Source organism: Cnephaeus nilssonii, assembly GCF_951640355.1.
Source record: "Cnephaeus nilssonii genome assembly, chromosome: 10".
Classification (NCBI taxonomy): Eukaryota; Metazoa; Chordata; class Mammalia; order Chiroptera; family Vespertilionidae; genus Cnephaeus; species Cnephaeus nilssonii.
The window spans coordinates 24661724-24685775 of record NC_137081.1 but is presented as its reverse complement, the minus strand read 5'-3'; the positions used below and the strand labels follow the sequence as shown (position 1 = coordinate 24685775).

At 44.0% G+C, this 24052-nt stretch overlaps 1 protein-coding gene across 3 annotated transcripts in view; it reads right to left on the bottom strand.

The window, feature by feature from the left end:
• Positions 1-24052, bottom strand: part of SGPP2 (sphingosine-1-phosphate phosphatase 2) — a 98284-nt gene that overhangs the window by 62935 nt on the left and 11297 nt on the right. Inside the window, exon 3 of one of the 3 annotated variants that reach the window (XM_079782575.1) lies at positions 21770-21878. The exons of 1 other annotated variant lie outside the window; for it this stretch is intronic. Coding sequence is in view for 1 of the 2 variants with exons in the window: in XM_079782573.1 (XP_079638699.1) it covers positions 19250-19468 (219 nt within the window). In the remaining variant the exon portion in view is untranslated. Of the gene's footprint in view, positions 1-19249; positions 21736-21769; positions 21879-24052 lie in introns of those variants that run through there. One more of the 3 variants, XM_079782573.1, reaches the window with a different exon arrangement.

Sequence of the window (24052 nt, the reverse complement as noted above, 5' to 3'; positions counted from 1 at the left end):
TATCAAATCTCACATTCCTTCTCCTAGTTGGTGGCAGCACCCAAGAGAAGCTGCTCCCACCATTTATGAGGGGGGTCCTGAGGGTTTCTACCCCAGGAACCCTAGCTCTTCTCTTTTCTCTGGAATTTTCTAGACCAGGAGCAGCAAATTTAAATGCCTACATGGGTCAAACAAGTGACGTAAACGAGCAAAGTCATTGCAGGTGTGAGACAAGAGCGGTGGTGGGGACCGAGGGAGCCTGCTCTGGTTCAAGGGGACAACTGCCACTGGAAGCCACCCCCTTATGGTTGTGTAAATGCAAGCCATTGAGGCTGCAGGTCCCATTTTCTTTTAACACACACACACACACAATGTAGAAAGGACTCACTAGTAAAACCATGTGTGAACAGAGCATCTGTGGGGCCAACATTTGGACCACCAGGCCCTGGTTTAGGACCCCTGTTTTGTGGTTAAAGAAAGACCACCACCCAGACAAGGCTGGGTCCCTGCAGTGACACTTAGTTACCATCTTCACCCCACATGGATGGCCATGACCCTTATTCTCAGAACTCTGCACGTAGTCAAGGGAAAAGAAGATGAGCGGAGGTCCTCCTTTTTCAGGTCACTGAATAGTTAAGGCTCTCCTAGGTTGGGGGGTTTGGCCAGGAATTGACAGAAGCCCCAATACCCACATGCTCACGGCGTTCTCTTATTACTCATGCACACAATTTCTTTCCCCATTTTTAAATCCTCTTAACTTACAATGTTTTAGCCTTACGCATGAAATCTATATGTCATGGGCTGTAATAAAAAAATCCCCAAGGATTTTCCCCCATATGATGTCCACATTTATTGTTGTCTAAAACATGAGAATGTCAGCTGTCCTCATTCTATATTTGTTAAGTTTCAACCCCTCTTAATGGTTCCATTAGAAAGCAAAGCATAAAAATGCAAAAAAGTTTCTTTCAAAATGTTGACTTAGAGTTTTCTTATGGGGAATGAGGGGATCTGAGAAAGGAAGATCTTGTTCAATTGAAACTTGACGGTCTTGGAGACTTTGTCCCTTCCCCACCTGGGTTATGTTCATGAGTTTAGGTCTGCCTGCTAGACTAAGGGCTCTTCAGGAACCTGGACAGCAGCCATGCCCACGGTTCAGTGCTCAGAGTCCAATCCAGGGTCTGGCATATTGTCAGGAGCCCCATATACATTGGCTAAACGTTAACAGTGTTATGTCAGAGCAAGAAACACTCTAAAATACACTTTCCATGACTCAGTAAGCTCAGATGACGGGAAGCAGAACCTGGGAAGGCATTTTTCCGGCATATGACTGGATGCCACAAACTATCAGAAGGAAGGAATGCAAAATTTAATATGCAACAATGGAAAGCATAAAATTGGCCCAAATTTTAGTGTGGACGCCATGCTGAAGAGGCATAGACAGCTGATTTGCACTGCCTGTATAGTCTAACACTCCTCCTCCTCCTCCACCCATGCCCCACCACATGATGCATTTCATTCCAGAAAAGACCCATTGGATCAAGACAGCAGCAGGGGCTTTGGCAGGGGCAGGAGCAGGAGCAGCAGCACTGGTGGTGGTGAGCCGGCAGAAACGGCAGTGAAAAGTTAGCATTTGAGGGCTTACCTGATGCTCGACAAAATGTGTTCAGCACACCTCCTGACAATCTTACTTAGGTCTCAGAACTCTATATGTGATTATTTCCCCCATTTCACACACATGGAAACCGAGGCGAGAGAGCTTATGGATATACCCAAGGAGACATGGTTTGGGAGTGTAGGGAGACATGCACCCTCTTAGCCCATTCATTCTTCTGTCTCCTCCAAAATACAGCCTGAGGGACACAGAGACCTTCTGCAGGGGCAGTGTGGCTGTGCAGGACTCCACAGCCCACACCAGCTCAGTCAACAACACCAAAACCAATGGGTCCAAAACATAAAAACCCAAGAACAGACTTGACCATACCTGCTCCTGGCATCACGCTGATCTCCCAAGGCTGCTGGGAAGAAGAGCAACAGGAAAGACCATCCCTGGTGCTCCTCCTCTGCACACTGGCCCCTCAGGAGTCCTTTCCTTCAGCAATAAAACAAGCCGAACGCTTTTTAAAAAATGATTCACAGGGCACAGCCAGGTAAACTTTCATTTCAAGATGTTGTACTTCTATTTCATGAGACAATTGCCACACTGGTGACATAATTTCACTTTTAGTATTATGACAATTGTTAGGGGAGAAACTTCTAAAAATGTCCTTGTCCTTTTAAGTGTGGGTGTTTTTTAAAGGTTACTACCTGCAAATGTGCCAGCTGCTCCTTAGCATCACACTGTGACTCAGTGGATAGTCTGTGATTTCAGGTTTGCTCACCTGGCCCCACTCTGACTGAGTAACTGCTTATTGCTGGGCTTGTGGGCCAACGCGTCCGAACACTGAGCACTGTAAACAGTGCCTGCTCTGGCGGGGGAGGAAGTTAAGGGTCCCCTGAGCCCAATCTCTCCAATGTCACTCTATATTATTGGAACAGATTCATAAACTGCTAGACACTTCAGAGTTCAAATATGAGCACAGAAATGCGGTGCAAAAAGAAACTACTGTTTTTTAAAACATTTTTAATGTTCAGCCAAAAGAAACTAATTTAAACACCCTAGGAATTGGCTATTTTATATGTTCAAGGATATTTACACAATTAAGCACATTTTATAATACTGGTATCTAATATTCATGGGAACATGAGGATGAACTGCACAATTAAGTTGTCCAATGTTTTTTTGTTCTTATGAAAAATAGCACCCAACCAAGCCAAAAGGCTGGGGAAGGTGGGAGCTGGAAGATACTTTTAAAATACACTAGTATGGCCCAGCTGGTGTGGCTTAGTAGTGGAGTATCAACCCATGAACCTGAAGGTCATGGTTTGATTCCTGGTCAGGGCACAAGCCTGGGTTTTGGGCTCAATCTCTAGTAGGGGGTGTGCAAGAGGCAGCCAATTGATGATTCTCTCTCATCATTGATGTTTCGATCTTTCTAACCCTCTTCTTTCCTCTCTCCGAAATCAATGAAAACATTAAAAAAAATACACTAGTATGAAAAGTCTATTTGATAACATTTTTATAATACCTGCTAGAAGCAGTAATATTATTTTGATTACATCATGACAAAGACTGAGTATCTGCCATAATGAAAGGTTGGTTCAACAACAAAGAACATCTCTTTTAACTCACCCTTTTCTAAGATTAAAGGAGATGGGGAAAAATCAACCACATGTGATCCTCTCATTAGATACAGAAAAAGAACTCAATATAATGCAGTCATAATTCATGAGAGCATCTCTCAGCAAACAGCTCTCAAAGGGAGGGGAAAACTACATCAAATATAATACTCCATAGTGGAAAGTCAAGAGCAAGAATTTTACTATCACCATTTGTACTCAACCTTATACCAGACAGGTCCTTGTCTGTGCAGTAAGATAGAAAAAAAATAAATAAATGAAAGGTATAGAAATTCAAAAGGAAGAAATAAATTATTTTTTTCATTGTTTTCATAGCAAACACAAAGAAATTAGACAACTTATTAGAATTAATCAAAGTGTGGCAAGGTTGCCAAATCAACACACAAAAATTCAAATGCATTTAAACACACCAGTAGATACATCATAATTATGTCAATTATCCCCAAGTTAACCCTGAGATTTAATACAACTCCAATTAAAATTACATTAAAATTAATATTATTTATAAATGATACATTTCTTTAGGAAAGTGAAGAAAGTCATATTCTTAGAATATTCATTTTTTTTAGAAAAGGAAAATGGCCATTCATTTAGCTTTTGAAATTAGTAATTATGTCTTACTTTAAAATAAAAATTATTTAATTAAGAACCACATCAGGTGGTTCTCCCTCTCTGGAGCACACCCTTGCCTTTCCCCTCCCCCTATATTTTTCCCCAAAACCCCCAAGGCATGTTACCTTTTACCCTTCTCACTCCTAAGCTCCAAGGGCCTTTCTTTTGCTATCTCAGTAACTTGTTTCCTGAGTCCACACCCAGCTGGCTCACTTTCCCTACCTTTGTGACTTTCTAAATAAACTCTTATTTAAAAAAGAAAAAAGAAAAGAGGAACCACATCAAACATTTGGCAATGGTAGCTGTAATGCCCCCAACCTGAACCTACTTTAGGATCCCTTTACTTTAACCACTGTCACCAGATTAAGAGGAACCAAGATCCAACATAAAACATTCCCAAGACACTGCTAGCAGGTGACTAAAGGGCTAAAACCCCTTATAATGGTTTGGGCCCGCAACAATAAAATGAGATCTTCTGAAACAACTTCTAAAGAAACAACACAAGATCCTGGCCAAAAATTGATTGAAGGGTGAGGGTGATAACTCTCAACATCTGCTTTTCTTAAGACTTTCCTAAGCTCTCTAATAATACACTTTTGGCCAAGAAAAGAAGAGATCATTTCGAGGTCAAAATCTTTCCATGCATTAAGATACTCCCATTAGTGCAAAAGGACATGAAGCATTTTAAGCAACTGGCATTTCATGTGGTTGCTTAGACAGAGAAGGAAAGGTGTTTTGTCATTTCACGTGGGCTCTTCATGCAGAGACGAGGAGGGAGCCATTTTGTTTCCTTTTGGAAGGCTTAGGAGTGCTTGCATGGTTTAAAAAATATCCCCTCAGGTAGGGATCATAACCAATACAGCTGACATTTGGGACTCTGTAACAAATGGTAAAAAATTCTTATATGGAACAATGGTAGTAATCTTAGTAACTATCTAATATTCCTCAAAAGTACAAAGGCTCCTCATAAGATAATTTTATCTGTAAAATAAAAATGGTTTAATTTTTCTCTAAACATCCTCTCTAATAAAAAGGTAATATGCAAATTAACCATCACTCCGTCACAAAGATGGTGGCGCCCATAGCCACAATATGGCGGCGCCCAGTCCTCTCAGCCCCACTGGAGTCCCCCAGTCCTGGGGGGTGGTGGCTGCTGAGAACAGGCAGTGTGAGCGGCCTGGCGGAATGCTTGCTTTGTCACCGCGGTGACGCGGCAAGCGTTCCACCCCAGCCACGGAGGGCCTCTGGGCAGCGGCCATGGAGTGGCTGGGGGAGGGGGGGGGAACACTTGCGTTGTCGCCCTGGCGATGAGGCAAGCGTTCCGCACCCAGCTGCAGATGGGCCTCTGGGCCGCGGAGAGGCCAGGCCCCGCAGAGAGCTACTGGTGCACGGATTCGTGCGCAGGGCTACTAGTAAAACTATAACCTTCCATTGTAAAAAAAAAAATGCAGTAAATACAGACAAGCATGAATAAAACTTTTTCTTAAATGTCCAGAGAGAACCACTGGTAACATTAGGTTCATTATTCCAAATCTTTTTAAAAATATGTTCCAATACATGCTTATACTAGTAGAGTTTTAAAAACTGGGTCATATTATAAATGTAACTGTTAAAAATTCGCTCTTTTTGGTTGAACATATCATGACATGTTTCCATGTCTAGAACTAGATAGAATTTTAATTACTTTCAAGATATCCTTTGGATATTGTGGTTAGGTTTTTCCCTTTGTAGAATACAGTAGGGAAAAAACCTTTTACAATCAGATATTTGATAAGTTAGATATGGTGCTGGAAACTACCTGTGGAAGAAGAACAAAAATCTAACAAAGATGAATGGGACTACCACTTGGGGAAGGAATATATTGTTGACCTTGAGCCTAGAAAAAGAAGCCATTAAAATGTGAGCTTGTGCATCCCCTGCCATAGCCTCAGCCAGTGCCATTTAGAGTATAGTGAGATAAAGAGGAACCTACTTTATTTTCTATGTACACCAGAGACAATGATCTCTTTTTAAATTGTTAATTTAAAATTAATCTATGATCATCCATGAAATTACACATGGGCAAAGTAAACTTCAAACATGATATGCTAAATACACCCTCGTGGTTTTATTTCATTTTATTTCATACTCTACCCCAAGAAAAACATGGGTGATAAAGATTTCACCTGGAGTGCAAATCTCAGAAAGGCAAGAATGTCAGATTCCACGGACTGTGGGGCTGAAAGTAGCTGGTAGGTCAGGAGGGGTGGGGGTTGAAGATATCAAGCATGTTTATAGACTGAGAGACAAAATGACCACTGAGGGCAGGCTGAAGACGGGTATACAAATTCGACATACTTGCAACACCAACTTGAAATGGATTAAAAAAACAAGATATGACAAAAACAATTATTTTAATGCCAAAAACCTGCAGTTATAACACAAGTCAGTTGAACTAAAGTCAAGGGCAAATGTGCTTTTCTGACCCTCAAGCATGTCTCCATGTTCTCCCTGGGCAGGTAGCTTGGGCCAGTGAGCAGGAGGTTTACCAGCAAGCCCTGTCACTCTGGAAATAGACACAGCAGCACAGTCAGCTGAAGGGGCACCTGGGAGGAAAATCTCCCGGATGCTGCTTTGTGTCTCCTGGGCTTCCTTCAGAGTGTGCCAGGAATGCCTGCAGTAAAAGCTATGAGAAGGATGGCAGGACCAAGTTTTAGAAGGCAGAATTAATATTTTAAAACTTTCTATTTGGAAATAACTGTAAGTTCACAAGCAATTGCCAAGGTAGTATAGAGAGGTCTTATGTATCCTCAGCCGTGCCCCCCGCAATGGTTACACCTTTCATAATTATAAATGCCATTCTACACCAGGAATCTGACATTGGCACTGTGTGTGCATAGCTCTATGCCATTTCACCACACGTGTGGACTCACATAATCACCACTGTCATCAAGTTACAAAACTCTTCCGTCATCACAAAGATCTCCCTCTGTTCCAACCCCTTTATGGTCATTCCCCTATTCTTAACCCCTGGCAACCATGCTCTGTTTTCCATCTTCATAATTTTGTCATTTCAAGAATGTTATATAAATGGAATTCTACAGTATGTGACCTTTTCAGAAATGGCCTTTTCACTCAGCATAATGCCCTTGAGACCCATCCAAGTTGTTGGGTAAGTCAATAGCTCATTCCTTTTGTATTGCACGGTATCGCATGGCACCACACTTTATGCAGCCATTCCTCTAGTGAGAGACATTTTGGTTGCTTCCAACTTTTACTATTACAAATAAAGCTGCTATAAAAATCATGAACAGGTTTTTGTGTGAATAAATTAATATATCTCTGGGATAAATGCCTGGGAGTGCAGTGAGTTGCATAGTAAATGTATAATTAGTATTAACTTTTAAAAATTAAATAAATAAGTTTCTCTATCCAAAACTTGAATCTAAAAAACAAAATAAATTAACACCCATAACAGAAATAGGCTCATAGATACAGAGACCATTTTGACTGTTGCCAGATGGGAAGGGAGTTGGGAGGATGAATGGGAAAGGTGAGGGATTAAAAAATACAAATTGGTAGTTACAGAATAGTCATGGGGATATAAAGTACATAGGGAATATAGTCAATATATTCTAATAACTATGTATGGTGTCAGACGAGTGGGAGATTTATTGCGATGATCACTTAGTAAGTTGTATATTGTCTAATCACTGGGGTGTGTGCCTGAAACTAATATAATATTGTATGCCAACTATAATTGTTAAAAAAATATTTTTAAAAGTAATCTTTTTCCATTACAGAATATTTATCTGGGGAGTCAACTGGGCCTGGGGTCAGGTTGGGGAGGGGGAGAAAAAACATTGATTACCAAATAAGTTGTTTTAAGTCTAAGAGAGGGTATTGCGTTTTGGGGTCTTAGTATAACACACAGGTGCTGTAATCTATGCAAGCATGTCTGTCTACACCAGGAAGTGCTCAGGATGCATGTGGGAAGTCCCAGTTCTGCCCTGCAAAGGGACTGGGGTGGTCAGCATGAAGAAATCAGTCTGGACCATTTATAACCCAACTTGTTGAAAAAATTCAGATAATCCCTTCAGGGTCAAAATATTTGGACAGTAAAATGTGTCTGTGGCATCAAATGGATTTAGATGGAGGCAAAGTCAAGTGATCAATGGATGATAGTCTTTCCTCTCCTAAAGTAACAATTACTCAGACTGAATAATATTGGGGGTAGTCAATAGTCATTCCATTCCTCCTATTAAAGGGCACATGTGATATAGCTGAGCATGTTAAGAAGGTAGTCCTGGGGCCTCCTCAGGAGCCAGCCAGAATGGGGAGACCCAAGGCTGGGAGGACCCCAGTGGGGTCTCCGGAGTTGTCTGCCACCCTCTGCAATGTGCAACAGAACTAATTCATTTTCTCGCTTCACTATGATCCCATCGCAATCTGCGGGGAACACCCTCTAAGCATATATTGCCTTCCTGGCTCAGAGTTGCAGGGAATGTATGCTTTCCCTGACCCTATCAGAAACCCCAACCCCCGCCCAAGGCTACTGAAACACTATCACAAACCTTTCGGCAGGAAGCAAATGAAATAAGCTGCTCTGTTGCTCTCAGGAAATAATTTGATATTTAGACTTAAGTTGAAGTGCAAAGATAAACATTGCAACAATCTAAATACAAACATTAGAAAATGGTTTAAAAAATGTAAGTTATAATCACATGATAAATGATTATACTATTAAAGTCATATAATTCAAGAATATTCAGTGACATGGGGAAATGCTCTCAATATGAATGATAAAAGCTAAATCTAATATTATTTGTATATAGCATGTTCATAACTTAAATATACTCTATTTGCATAGAAACAAAAAGGAATAAATATTCTTAAATGTTAACATTTTTCTCTGGGTTGCAAAATTATGACAGGATTTTTGTTTTCTTCCTTATATGTCTTGGTGTTCTTCCATTATTTCTGACATAAGCATGTATTACTTTAATAATGGAAAACTATGAAATTTTATTTTAAAATATTTGATATCTCCCTAGCTAAAAAGTCATCAAATGATCAAAAATTCAGAAAGAAGAAAAAATACCCAACCAACTCCTAACAGCCACCTTTCACTTGTAATGCTTTTAACAAAAGCTTTGATGTTCTAGTTCATGGCCACCTTTTAAATCATCTTTCAAGAGAGAATAATTTTTTTAACTGAAAAAAAAAAAGAGTTCTTCTAAGCCCTTTCTCTACCAATTAAGCCCTGGCCTCTCAGCATCCAAAGTTTTACCTTGGGGAACTTCTTCCTCCCGCCCATAGGAGTCCCTGCTTTGATGGGCTGGTTCCCATAAAATTCTGTGGAAACAAAGTTTTTGCCACTTGGAAAAAATCCAAACATACCCACAGAAGGCAGAGAGGACATTTCTTCATCAGGCATAATAACCTAATAAATGGGCATTCACAAAAGCAAGAATGAAGCTGGTGTTTTGTTTTGTTTTATTTTGTTTTGTTTTGTTTTGTTTTGTTTTGTTTTGTTTTGTTTTGTTTTATTAAACTAAGAGGTTGGAAACTGCCAGGGAGCCCTATGGGCCTGGAGGGAATATTCAAAATAGTTTAAGGGCGCCTTTACTGACTTTCCAAGGTTCCCAAGCCCTGCATACAAGGTCTCAGGTGGTTAACCATTCCCTCTCCATCCACCCCAGCCCATGCCTAAGGATTTTTTCTTGTTTTATTTAAAATACTTTGCTGATCAGTCCATATTGTGCTTGAAATAAGAGTGCAGGGAGAAAAATGTGAATCATTGTCATGACTGGATTTTTCAGTATCTCATTTTCTCAGTATGTAGAGAGTAACTCCCCAGATGAGCAGAATAATAAAGACCAGTGGATGCCCCCCTGTTTTCAGCATTTCAGGCAGGAGTGCTGCTAAGAAACCACGACAGAACTGTCTCCCAGTGAAACGGCACTTTATAGATAAAATGTCAGAATGGATTTAATCATTAACACAAAGTGCACCAGCAGAAGTGAAAGTGCTTTTCTAAAATCTAAAAGTTTTGACATCTCAATTCTAAGTTAAGTAAGTTGAGATTAGACCAGGCTCACTAAACAGCCTTCCTACAACGTGATCATCTAATCACATTGTTTAATTCAACGGGTGTTTCACCATCACCAGCTTTCCTTGGTACCTGATCTTCCCTCATGGTGTCCCACAGAAGAAAGCAAAGTAGTAAAAAGTTATTCATTAATCACAATCCTCCATCATTTCCTGGATAAAAAGGAAGGAGCCAACAATAACAAACATTAAGGTAAAAGAAGCCACAGGTAGGTAAAATAGTCGGGGAAACAATGACCACAGATGTGACTGGAGAGAGCAGGTGATCACATTTCTGCCAAGAAAGAAAAAGTTGAGTTTAGCGCAGCTTTCATGCTTCATTCAATAGGTAATATTAAATACTTGCCATGTTCCAGGCACATGTTAGATCCTGGGGATGCACAGGTGAGAAAGAGGAGGGCCCTGGACCCCTCTCCCTTCTGAACTACACAAATATGACATAATCAATTATCCAACCGCAATGATGTGTAAGTCTCCAGTGCAGTAGGAACCACACATCCTGGTTGCAAAGGGAGACCCACCCAGGTTCTCTCCAGTGACAATTTGTTACATGATTCCTCAGGAAGTAAGGATACAGAGCCAGCGGCCACACAGCCAGCCCCCTTGCCTGAGCCCCTCATTCTATCCTGAAAGTCAACAGTCTCTCTAGCACCTGCCCTCAGCAGTGGAGTCCACCATACTCAAGACTCACTTTCCTTCTCCACTCGGAGTTTTTCCTTCTGCTACTAGCATTGCTGTGGAGGACTTCCTGCCCTTCTCTCCATCTCAGGAGTCTGCTGTCCTACTGCTTTCTCTGCCTTTAGTCTTCTCCTTTCTCTCCGAAGTTCATCACCACTCTTCCTTTTATGTCCCTATGTCTGGGTCTTACATTCAGACTCCCTAGACAGCAATCTGATTGATATGCAGTGTTCCAGTTGTATGAAGTTATCACTCCAGGCCATTTCATAGGATGCTGGCCAGCCGACAGAAGGCTGCCTTTAACTCAGGGGCTGACACCCATCCAAATCAGTTAATATCCATAATGATGGGCCCCATGATTTAAAACATGGTAACCAATGTATTAAGGCATCCTGTGGTCTCTTTCCTCCTAAGGTGTTTGTGGGTGAGAGAGATACTCAAGGGTATCATGAAGAACCCAAAACAGATATTAAGGCTTTCATGTTTGTCCCATATTTGCTGTTGTTTGATTATAACATCACCATTTCTCAAATGCTTCATCAACAGCCTCCCTTATACCCACTCAGGCATAGCCATTCAATCCCACGTTCTTTCCCATTAAGCACATGAACCTTTCTTAGCACGGTGTCCCAGTTGCCATTTCTGAGTTGGCGCATGGGATGAATTTGATTTGCCATCCCCCTGTTGATAGGATGAAATCCAAATTCTGCAGGGAGCCACATTATCGCTTAAGCCTAAGACTCTGGCTCTAGCCCCAAATTCCAGCCAGTATTAAATTACCAATTTCTTTATGCAACCTGTGCTGGGATATTTCCCATTTGTCATCTCCACCTCTCCCTAGGGGGGGGCTGACCTTTATGGATTGCATCAGCCAGGCTCCCAAACTCTCTGGCTTCTGACTGAATTTGGCCAAAGGGAGGCCCTGACAGGATATGAGAGGGCATATGGAGGAGTCTCAGATATATTTACCTCCCTACTTCTGCCTGGAGGTGGCTATGTTTCTCTATTGAAGGCCTCAGCTCCTGGCAAGGGTCTCTCTCTGACATCTAAGCTCTCCTTGGCGCTGGAGTTACCAGAACCCTATCTACTCCCCTTGCTTTTCTTAGGCTAAAGTTGCCTGTTCTAAAACCATATTGATTTTTTCCAATCCTGCCTACACCTTTGTAAATGAGCCTATCTTTGAACCCCTTTCAATTACCTGTCCCTTTAAAAAAATTAGACATTATTTTTTGAACACTTTCAATTTATAGAGAAATTTAGAACATCGTGCTAAGAGTTCCCATATACTCCACATCCGTCCCATACAATCTGCTGCCAGTTTCCCTATCATTAATATCTTATATTATTAGTATGATACATTGATTATAACACTGATGCATTATTATTATCTAAAGTCCATTCTTTATTTAGACTTCTTTACTTTTTCCCTAATGTCCTTTTTTTCTGTTCCACTGGCCCATCCAGGACACCACAATAACATTTAGTTATATCCCCGAAGGCTCCTCCTGGCTGTAACAGTTTTTTCAGATTTTCCTTGTTTTTGATGACCTTGACAGTTTTGAATAATAGAATGTCCCTCATTTGTAGAAGGTCCCTCGACTGGGATTTGTCTGATGTCATTCTCATGTTTAGACTGAGGTATGAGTTTGGGGGAGGAAGCCTCAGAGATGAAGTGCCTTTTTCAACATGTATCAAGAGTGTATGAGCCCAGCTGGCATGGCTCAGTGGTTGAGCATTGACCTATAAACCAGGAGGTCATGGTTAGATTCCCAGTCAGGGAATATGCCCAGGTTGTGGGCTTGATTCCCAGTGTGGGGCATGCAGGAGGCAGCCTATCAATGATTCTCTCTCATCATTGATGTTTCTATCTCCCTCTCCCTTCCTCTCTGAAATCTTACCTAATAAAAGAGAAACATGCAAATTAACCATCACTCCACTACGCCCACAGCCAATCAGAGTGAGTATGCAAATTAACCCAACAAAGATGGAGGTTAATTTGCATATGCAGGCGCAGAGTGGTGTGAAGCCTGCTATGAGAGGAAGGGGGGCGGGGAGGGAGCTACTGGAGTGGTGCTCCAGACAGAAGTGAGGACTTGCTGGTTCTGGGCGGCCGGGGAGCTGGGACTTGCCAGCTCCCAGTAGGAGCGAGGATGTGCTGGCTCCAGGCGGCCCGGGAGTGGGGACTTGCCGGCTTCTGGGTGGCTGGGGTGGGGAGCGGGGCCTTGCTGGCTCCCGGGTGGCTGGGAGTGAAGCCAGGGGCCTATTCTTGCATGAATATCATGCAACGGGCCTCTAGTCAATAATAAAAGAGTGTATGCTATCAACATGCAACATACTGTCCACATGACTTCTCTCTGTTGATGTTAACCTTGACTACCTGGTGGAGATAATGTCTGCCAGATTTCTATGCTATAAAGTGTTTTTTTTTCTCCCTCTTTCCATACTATTCTCTTTAGAAGGAAGTCACCTTGTGTAGCTCACACTTAAGGAGGGGGAAGCTATTATTCCTCCACCAGAAAGTGAGATAGAGCCTATGTGTGTGTTTTTTAAAATATGTTTTCATTGATTTTTTTTTTTTTAGAGAAACATTGATGTGAGAGAGAAACATCAGCTGCCTCCGGCATGCCCCCTATTGGGAATTGAGCCCATACCTGGGCATGTGCCCTGACCAGGAATAGATCACGTGACCTTTTTGTGCATGGGACGAAGCTCAACCAACTGAACCACATCAGCCAGGGTGTGGTTTGTTGTTTGTGTTTTGTTTTTTAATTGAGGTAAAATATATGGAACGTAAAATTTGTCATTTTAACCATATTAAGGGTTTTGGTTACCCTTTTTCAATAGGCCATCTAATTCCTGCTGGAACTCTTACTATACCCAACTTGAACTTGTTGCTATTCACCAAAAATGACAATGTGTCTTTATGTTTTATCACATGAGATTCCCAGGCAGAGGAAAGAGATCCTCCTATCCTTTTCTATTTGACTCCTACTCACTCTTTAAACCCTGACTTAAGACTTCCTGGGCTCCTCCAGAGATCGTGGGTTACTCCTGCTATTGAATCCCTGGCCACATTGTTATCCTTCTAATCTAGTAATTTTTGCATTGCATCATTTTCTTTGTGGCTTTCCCAAGGCAGGAAGTAATCTTATTTACCTTTGTATCTTTAAGGCTGGGGACTGTCCCAGAAACTCAGTGCTGATCAATAAATATTGGAAATAAAGGAAGAAAAGTGAGATAGAAGTCAAAGTGGGCTATTTTTTCCAAAATTTAGAAAAGTATTAATACCTAATATTGGTGAGGGTGTGAGAAACTTGCCCTCATAGTTATGTGCCCTAGCACACCCTTTCTGCAGGGCAAATTACTAGTGCCTATTCAAAGCCATACTATATGCATATTTCTACCAGCAATTCCAAGCATGGCAATTTAAAGTAAGAAGAGAGTCAAAGGCTGACTTGGTCTTGGCAATGATTTCTTGAATTTGACACCAAAAGTAAAAGCAACAGGTGCAAGAATAAGCAAGTGGGACTACATAACCTAAAAAACTTCTGCACAGAAAAGAAAACCATCAACAAAATGAAAAGGCACATAGAGAAGGGAAGAAATATTTGTAAGTCATATATCTGATAAGGGGTTAATTTCCAAAATATACAAACAACTCATACAGCTCAACAGCAAAAATCAAAAACAAAAACAAAACATAATTAAAGAATGGGCAGAGGATCTGAATAGACATTTTTCTAAAGAAGACATACAGATGGCCAACAAGTACATGAAAAGATGCTCAACATCACTAATTATCATGGAACTGCAAATCAAACCCACAGTGAGATATTACCTTATACCTGTTAGAATGGCTATGATTAAAAAGACAAAAAAAAAAAAAAAAAAGAACACCAATAAGTGTTGGCAAGGATTTGGAGAAAAGGGAACCCCTGTGTGTGCACTGTTGGTAGGAATGCAAATTAGTGCAGTCACTATGGAAAACAGCATGGAGGTTCCTCAAAAAATTAAAAATAGAACTTCCATGTGATCCAGCAGTTCCACTTCTGGGTATTTTTCCAAAAAAAAAAAAAGAGAGAGAGAATACTAACATGCAGCCCCATGTTCATTACAGCATTATTTACAATAGCCAAGATATGAAAGCAACTTGTGTCTATTGATAGATGAATGGATAAAGAAAATGTGCTCCCCCACATGCACACAATGGAATATGATTTAGCCATAAAAAGTTATTGCCATGTGCAAAAACATTGGGGAGGACCCTGAGGGGCTCAGTGGTTGAATGTCAACCCAGGAACCAGGAAGTCATGGCTCAATTCCTGGTCAGGGCACATAGCCCGGGTTGCAGGCTCGATTCTCAGGAAGGGGCGTGTAGGAGGCAGCCGATTGATGATGTTTCTCTCTCATTGATGTTTATATCTCTCTATCCCTCTCCCTTCCTCTCTCTCTAAAAATTAATGAAAAAATAACATCTTGGTTCAACTACCTTTTTACATATCTTGATTGTCTTTAAATTGAGATATAATTGACATTAATTTCAGGTGTACAACATAATGATACAGTATTTGTGCATATTGTGAAATGATCACACAGTTACAGCAATTGGCCAACTAAATTTTTGTATACCCATGCTATGGATAACATATAGTCATTAAAGATCAGGTTTAATATTCACTGAGTGATTTTCTTTAGTAGTAGTACAATGGGCATGGATCTAACATTTTCTTTGTATTTTTCCATATTTTCTAGTCTGAACAATATCTGTTATTAGAAAAAAAATCAAATATACTTTTTCAAAGTGGTTTATTTTGCCATTTCAAACCTCAACATCCATCTAAAGATAATCAAAACTTGAAGTTCGACCTGTTGGCTATTTTAGTTATGATCAAGTCAAAATGTCATAGCTGCCATAGCAGCTGTCTTTGGCCATCACTATCTTCGTCCTGAACATACTAAGGGTGGTGGATCTCAGGACAAAAGAATTCAGAGCTCCCATCTGTTTGGCAATTTTTCTGGGCCACACTTCTGACCTGGATCCTGGACATTGTCATTAAAGCTCCTCTGACTATAATTTATAGCTACAGTTGTAAATCCATGCATCTATTTCACTCTGCTCATTTTGCATATGGGACAACTGGGGCCCAGAGGAGTTCAACTTGACACCGAGGCAGAACCAGATCTGGTCTTGGTCTTGGCATTCCTGCAATGCTTCTTTGCACTTTAGCAAGCCAATGAAGTCCAAGGTGGGGTTTTGTGGACTGACAGACTTGGAGGGCCCCAAATGTTTCAGAGGGAAAGAGGAGAGTAAAGACTTCTAAAAACAACCAATTTTTACCCCCCTCCCCAACCCAACTTTAGAACTATACACTGAGTGGCCAGATTATGATGATCTCTGAATGCATAATAATCTGGCCATTCAGTGTATATCCTATATAATAAAAGGCTAATATGCAAATTGTCCCCTCGATCAGGAGTTCGACCAGCAGGCAGGCTGGCCAACCGCCCATGTCTCCTCCCCCTGGCCCAGCTAGCCGGCCCCACCCATGCATGAATTCATGCCCCGGGCCTCTAATATATATGTATACTGAGTGGCAAGATTATTATGCATTCAGAGATCATAATAATCTGGCCGCTCAGTGTATCTCAGCAAATAGTTATCAAAGAGTATTTATTGAGCACAGTGTAATTTGGAAAGATTATCTCTAGTTTAATATAATGATGGGAAAAGGCACTGCAAAGTCTAACTTAATGCAACTGTGTTGAGTAAGCAAAGATGATAAAAATCAAAATACCATTATAACCAAGGCTGGCTCTGCCCCATAACAAATAAACACAATTCTGATTGGGCCTTTGTCCTCCTTGCTCAGTCCCAGGATCCCTGTCTCTTGCTCTTGGCTGCTGCCAAGAATGTCCTCCAATAGTTACCCTTGGAGACCAATTACCCTTGCACACCAAAAGCAAGTTCTCTTTCTACCCAATCTCCACTCTGCTCCCAACCAAGCCCCAACACTACACATTTTCTCAATGAGACAGAGTAAGTGAAGATGCACAGTGGAAGAAGTTTAAACTTGAGAGTCAAAAGATCCAGCTGTGTGGGTATTTGGCAAGTCCTCAACAAAGCATTTAACCCTTCAGGACTCAGAACTCTGTGAAATTCATGACTACTGGGACACATCTGAAGACCAGTCTGACTTACTCAGTGACAGCTTTGTGCAAGCGCAGTCTGCAGACTGAAGGGGGTTCGATTCTGATCACGGGCACATGCCCGGGTTGCCAGCAGGGGGCATGCAGCTGATCAATGATTCTTTCTCATCATTGATATTTCTATCTCTCCCTCTCCCTTCCTCTCTGAAATCAGTAAAAATATATTTTAAAAATTTTTTAAAAAGTGGGGTGAGACTGGAAGGTGATCAAAGATATCTCTTGAGGAACTGACCATTGAAACTGATGGATGAGAGGGGGTTATTTAGGGAAAGGACAGGCAGTTCAGGCAGCCCCAGGCCAGAGGCCAAGGAGAATGAAACAGTTGGAGAGAAGTTTCTTTCAACTGTCCCATGCACGCCTCTCAATCTCTGTGGCAGTTATGCAATCAGTTTCTTCTGGGAACTCCACCTACATTTGCAAATTAATGTTCCCAAGTCACTTGAAACCAACCCACCTTTAAAAATATTCACAAACCTCTCATTTATCAAATGCTGTCACATGTTTTTTTTCCCATCACACATCACTACGGTGATTTCTTATTATGAATTCTTAGCCCACTCTTACCTGTTTCTGCTCTATAGTGAGTGAGTTATGTGTTGGGTGGGAGGTGAGAATCTCCTTGCATTTGGTTCACTGAATGACCCGGCTCTTCAAGCCACAAGAAGACACTACTCCCTGCAATAAATCTGCTGATCATACGTTTAAAGGGCAAGAGTCTCCTTTTCCAGAACACATCACCAGGGGTGATGTTTAAAACTATTTGAAAAGCACTATGGGAAATGCATTCTTTTTCAGCTTCCTGAATTAGGGACACAGAATAGAAGCTTAAGAAGAGAGCAAAGAAAGCAGTTGGGGCATCTATCAGAGGGTGTAAACAGTGGGCGCACATAAAATGTCCTACCACATTTCAGGAATGCGAACGGTCCTTATCCCCTCACTCTGCCCCATTTAAAAAGTATATATATTTTTATTGATTTCAGAAAGGAAGGGAGAGGGAGAGATAGAAACATCAATGAGAATCATTGGTCGGCTGCCTCTTGCACACCCCCCACTGGGGATCTAGCCTGGCAACCGCAACTGGGGCATGTGCCCTTGATCGGAATCAACTCAGGGATGCTTCAGTCCATAGGCCGATGCTCTATCCACTGAGCCAAACCAGCAAGGGCAGCCCCATTTTTAAGAAGAAGCAGGAGGATGGGGGGAGGGAGTCCTAAATTCATCTAAAAGTTACTGGATGTCATGTGGGGCAGAGAAGAAAAATAAAAGGAGAAAAACAATATTATAGAGGAGGATTTGTCTAGAATGGAACACACCCCGCCCCCCTCCCCTACGCACACCATCTCAAATTCTGTAATTCAACGCCCACAATACTCCACATAGAAGCCAGGTTCTTCATAAGCCCCCAGTTACTAGAAATAGACACAAAAATAGTTATCAAACCTTCTAGGAAGAAAAAAAATGTGGCTCCCCCCCACACTGCCCCCCCCCCAAAGGGGAGTTGGGATTGTTAATACAATGCTTCCATCCTCTGTGCCGCACTTTTTACCTCCCCCACGGGAAGCACAGCATCTGAGGGTGCCCAGGGCATCTCCCTGCAGCAGGCTGCCCTCTCTCCCCGGGGCAGCCCTCTGCCCTGGCAGACAGCACCCGGCACGTCGGCGTCTGCAGCCGGTCTGGTCCCTCCCGCCCCGAGTCCTTGTGCACTGCGACAAGACACGCCGGCCTGCCGAGCCGCAGTGGGTTGTGTAACCACAGTCGGAACACCTACAGGGGAGTGTGGTGAGCTTCCCTCCAGCAGCATCTGTTAAAAGGCACTGGTGCCGGTTAATACAGACCCACCCGGCAGGGGACCCAGGGCTCTGCGGGGAGGGGGCAGCGGCGGGCTGTTCGACCGCATCCCTGGCCGGCGCTGTGCATTTCTCCAGGAACATTTCAACCCGAACTTCTGTCCTCAGAGGGGCCGTGCGGGAAGGTGAAGGGCACGGGGAGCCCGCCGCACCCCGATAGTGCAGATCAGGAAAGGGGGTGGGGGGCGCGGCGGAAACTCCTGGATCCTGGGGAGTTCTAAGGATCTCTCCCAGGGAAGCCTCTCAGGAAAATGCCAAGGACACCTCTCCGCTTTTCAATTATGTAACGTAACGTCCACGATTGGGAGAATAGACAGGCACACACATTTAACTTCAAGGTAGAAAGTCTCTAAATAGACAGCATGTCAAGCTCTGGGAGCCTCTGATGTATGGATGGCCCGGGCAGGTGGACGCCCCCTTCGTCCTCCCGGCCACACTCAGCGCCGGGAGCCCGGTCGCTGCGGGGACGGCGCCCTCTCCGCCTCGCAGGCTCGGCTCCCGCCCGTCCCCGCCGCGGAGTCGCCTGGACCCCTGGTCCGCCGGCCACGGCGCAGCTGCCCGCTCCCTCCCACACCCGCGTACACCTGGCCCGCGGTTACCTGCGGGGCCGCGACTCTGCGCAGCCCATTGGCCGGCCCCCCGCCGCCCTTGCCGTTGGCCGCGGAGTGATGACCGGCCCCTGGCGCCCGCGCCGCGCCCGCCCCGGGGCCCGCGCCGTTCTCTCGGGGGTCGTCCTCGGGCGCCGGGAAGAGCCCGCAGCGGCGCTGGAAGCGGGCGACGAGCTGGGAGTCCTGCAGGCTCCGCAGCAGCTCGGCCATGGTGCGCCCGGCGCCGCCGCCGCGCTAGGGCCTCTGCCAGCACCTTCCCCGCCCGTGCACCAGCCGCCCGGCTCCCGGGGTGGAGAGCGGGCGAGGCCCGGGCACCTGCCAACAGGTGCGCCGCTCGGGTCCTAGCGCCCGCCCTGCGCACGGAAGCCCAGGTGGACGCCTCCACCCTGCGCCGGGCACGTCCACCCGCCTTTCCGCCCCGCCGGCTCGGGCGCTCCCCGGAGTCTGCCGATCGGGGCTGGGCGGAGCAGCACAGGTGCCTAAACCGCCCCTCTTCCCACGACCGCGCCCCCACCCGCCCCCGGCTGGCTCAGAGGTGCCACCTAAAGGGGCGCGGCCGGGCGTGTGGGGACCTCGGGAGGCCATCCTGCCGCGTGCGGCTGGTCCCAAGGGTGACCCTCCTTTCCCTCTTGAGCCCAAGGTGGGGTAGGATTTCCCCTCCAGCCCCCGCACCCAGCCCTCTACGCTTGCCTTTGACCAGTTCCTCCTGGGAAAGTCCCCGAGTTGAGTCCTTACACTACGTGCTGCGACATCTCGCCACAGGCCCGAGCTTCCCGACCTTGCTCAAGAGCCCAGGAGATAGATTCAGAGTGGGCCTGAGTCATCCTCCGCGGCCCTGCCCCTGCCCCTGCCCCTGCCCCTGCCCTGTGGTGTGACAACTGGGGAAACACTTGAAACGTGCAGGTAGAAAACGCGATTCCTTCTCGGCTGTCTGCTTTGAAAAAGGTGTCGCTGGCCCCTCCTCCTACCCCCTCCCCGCCTCTATTTGCACAATGACCTGGGAACAAGATCTTTGGGGACCCTTAGACCCAAAGGGAACAAGGTGCTGAAGGGCTGGGCGGCAGCACTGACATCTCACCGCACCTCCATGTATTTGACAGTCTGCACAGTGCCTGCTCTAGGGACCTCTGGGGAACAGCTAAGGAAACGACCTGGAGGGGGTGGTTTTCTCTCCTCCCCCCTGAATCTATTTCCAGGGGGCTGAGATCCCCTGTAAGGGCCTTGGCTTTCTCACTAGGAGCGAGAGGCAGCAGATTGGCCCAGCCAATCTGCCAGCAACAAAAGTGCAATTCAATCCTCTGTCTTCTGTTTGCAGCAGAAGGTGAGCTTTTCTCGGTAGCCTGCCCAAAGCCTGCTAAGCATTTGGTTACACAAATGACTGTCAACAAGCGCCTGTCACTACCTTGTTTATTCAGTCTGCTTTTAGTCTAGGGAGCCTCAGGGCTGTAGCTTTCAAGGATTTGGTCTTCCTCATGACTTAGTTTCCGCTCTCCTTCCCAAAACTGTTTGGAGAGCAAGATCAAGGCGGCGGAGAGAGCAATGAAACTCTTAGGAGATGTCATTCCCATTTATTTTACGGAAGCAGCACAGAGCTGCCCTCACGATCCAGCTGTGCTACACACAGATGTCCAGTCATGGAAGCAGAAGGCTCCTTCCACATGGTTGCTGTCAATTACAGCCACTGGGGCCAAACCCTGTGATTTAGTTTTAATAGCTGGAATTGTAGTAGGTCCGGACCTGATCTTTATCTGTGTTAAAACAACAACAACATGTACTCCCATGAAGACACTTGAATAATGTGTCTCCCATATTTGACCTTCAATTTTCCTTTCTCCCAATTAGGAAAAGGTGGCAAAGCAAAACATGGTACATGCAGCATAAGGCCACAGAATTGTAATATTCAGACAACGCGTTTTATCTCCTTGGAGGAGCAGGCACATCTAGCCTCCAGTGACTGTTGGCTCAGTTTCTTCCTGTGATAAAACAACAATCCTCACTTCTTACCTTTCTTATAAGGCTGGTGTGTATCGGGGTCCTTGGCTTATTGCAGTATCACTCAATCTCTTCCTCTGTTGTCACCTGGCCTCCCTGTGGGACTCTGTGTCCAAATCTCCCTCTTCTTATAAGGACACCAGTCATTGGTTAGGGTCCACTCTAATCCAGTATGATCTCATCTTAATGGGGTCACATTTGCAAAAATTTTATTTCCAAATAAGGCCACATTCACAGGTTCCAGGTGGTAATGAGTTTGGGGGGAACACTATTCAACCCAGCACAAGTACTCACTCTGTGCCAGGTATGTGCTCAGTGGTTTCATACTATGACTAGTTAAATCACCCTTTTTCCTCCCAGCAGCCCTATGAAGTAGTCATGGTACATGCAGCATAAGGCCACAGAATTGTAATATTCAGACAATGCGTTTTATCTCCTTGGAGGAGCAGGCACATCTAGCCTCCAGTGACTGTTGGCTCAGTTTCTTCCTGTGATAAAACAACAATCCTCACTTCTTACCTTTCTTATAAGGCTGGTGTGTATCGGGGTCCTTGACTTATTGCAGTATCACTCAATCTCTTCCTCCATGTATTTGACAATCTGTACAGTGGCAGGCACTGTTCTAGGCCTGGGGAGACATCAGTTTAAAACAAACAGAGCCCCTTAATTATGGAACTTGTATTTTAGTAGGGGAGACAGATAATAGGAAATCAAATAAATATGTACTTGTAGGGCGTGATAAGTGCTCTGAAGAGAGAACGCATGGTGGGTGGTGCCGGGGGATGACATTTAGGTAACAAGGTTACTGAGAAGGGGACATTTGTGCAGGAGACCTGCTCTCCTTAGCAAGATCAGGAGAAAGAGCATTCCTGACAGGAAACCGCAGTTGTAGAGGCCCAGTCAGGCCCAAAGCAAAATGCCTTAAAAATAAAAAAATAAGTTAAAAAAAACCAAGGGCACAAAGAATCTTTCGAAGGCGATGGATATGTTCATTATCTTGACTGTGGTTGCCATTTCATGGGTGTATACCTATGTCTTATCAAATTATAAAAAATCGTATCAAACATATCAAATCATACACGTTAAATTTGTGTGTTTATTGTAGGATAGTTATATCTTAATAGAGCTGTTAGAAACATAAATAAATAAAATGCATATGTGTGTGCATATGCATGTACATGAAAAAAAATGAAAAGAAAAACACACACACAAAAAAAAGCCAGGGGGAAATACTCATTTGTTAGGAGCGAACAGGAACTTTCAGGTTTTACTCTGTGTTCTTGACTTCTGTTTGAATTTTTCACAGACATGTATTACATATGTAACTTTTTATATAGGTGTTTAACTTAAAACAATATAGAATACCTTGACAAAAGAGATTAACTGCATGAGCCCCCCAATGGAGTTCCTCAAAAAAAATTAATTGTTTTAGAGCTCTTTTACTAGTAACTGGTCAGACTTGGTTAGAGGAAGATGCAGGTTTTTAAGATATTTATATAAAAGAGATCATTGTGAGCAATGATACCAAGAGATGATGTAGGCCACCAGGTAATACCTGTCGTCCTCACACAGTTAACAATACCCCTGCCAAACTCACCTGATAGTAACAATTTTTAATTTTTTAAAATGTTTTATTCTTTAGTATATTTTTATTGATTTCAGCAAAAAAGGGAGAGGGAGAGATAGAAACATCAATGTTGAGAATCATTGATCCGCTGTCTCCTGCATGCCCCCTACTGTGGATTGAGCCTGCAACTCAGGCATGTGCCCTGGACTGGGAATGGAATGGGTGACCTCTTGGTGCATGGGTCGATGCTCAACCACTGAGACATACCGGAGGAGCAGACAGTAACAATTTTTAAAAACACGTGGCCCGGGGGCTTTTGAGTTTCCAGTTCCGTAACCTAATAAGTCATCTTGTGAGAAGGGCTGTGGGCAGCGAAGGGTGCAGTGTGGACAGGTGTGGAGCCCATCGGGTCTCAGTGTTCTTCCCTGTTGAGGGCAGGGGACTGAAGGTCCTTTCAGCTGTGACAATGACTGCTGGCCGACAACCAATCTGTAACCGGCCTGAGCACATAGGACTGCAGAGCCCACTCTACACAAAAGCCCTAACCATCCACCTGCTGACACAGGTTCTTGGGATCAGCCTACACCAGCGCTTCAGCCATCAGCATTCCTGAAGCCCCGAGGCCCCTGAGCACAGTCTGCCGACACAAGTCAGAGCTACCAATGCACAGGAACCAACGGACAGATCACGGCCTCAGAGTCTGGCCCACACCTTGATCTTAAAAATAGAATTGCCAACCTTTAAATACCAGATAATACTATTATGTAAAATATAGAATTCTAGCCTCTCTTTAAAAACTGGGAACTCTGACATTACCAGGCCAAGATTCATGGTGGCAATAGCCAAGCTGAATATCTGCTGCTCTCTCTAGACTGAACATCATTCTGGAGTTTTCCACAGCTCTCCCCACTCTGTATTATTTTATATCCTCCATTGATGGCACATTTCATTGCCAGCTTGGCCCCTGAAGCATTTGGATTTACAACCACTGCATTTATTTTATTTAAAAAAAAAAAATATATATATATATATATATATATATATATTTATTTATTTATTGATTTCAGAGAGGAAGGAAGAGGGAGAGAGTTAGAAACATCAATGATGAGAGAGAATCATTGATGGCTGCCTCCTGCATGCCCCCTACTGGGAATGGAGCCTGCAACCTGGACATATGCCCTGACAGGGAATGGAACCGTGACCTCCTGGTTCAAAGGTTGATGCTCAACCACTGA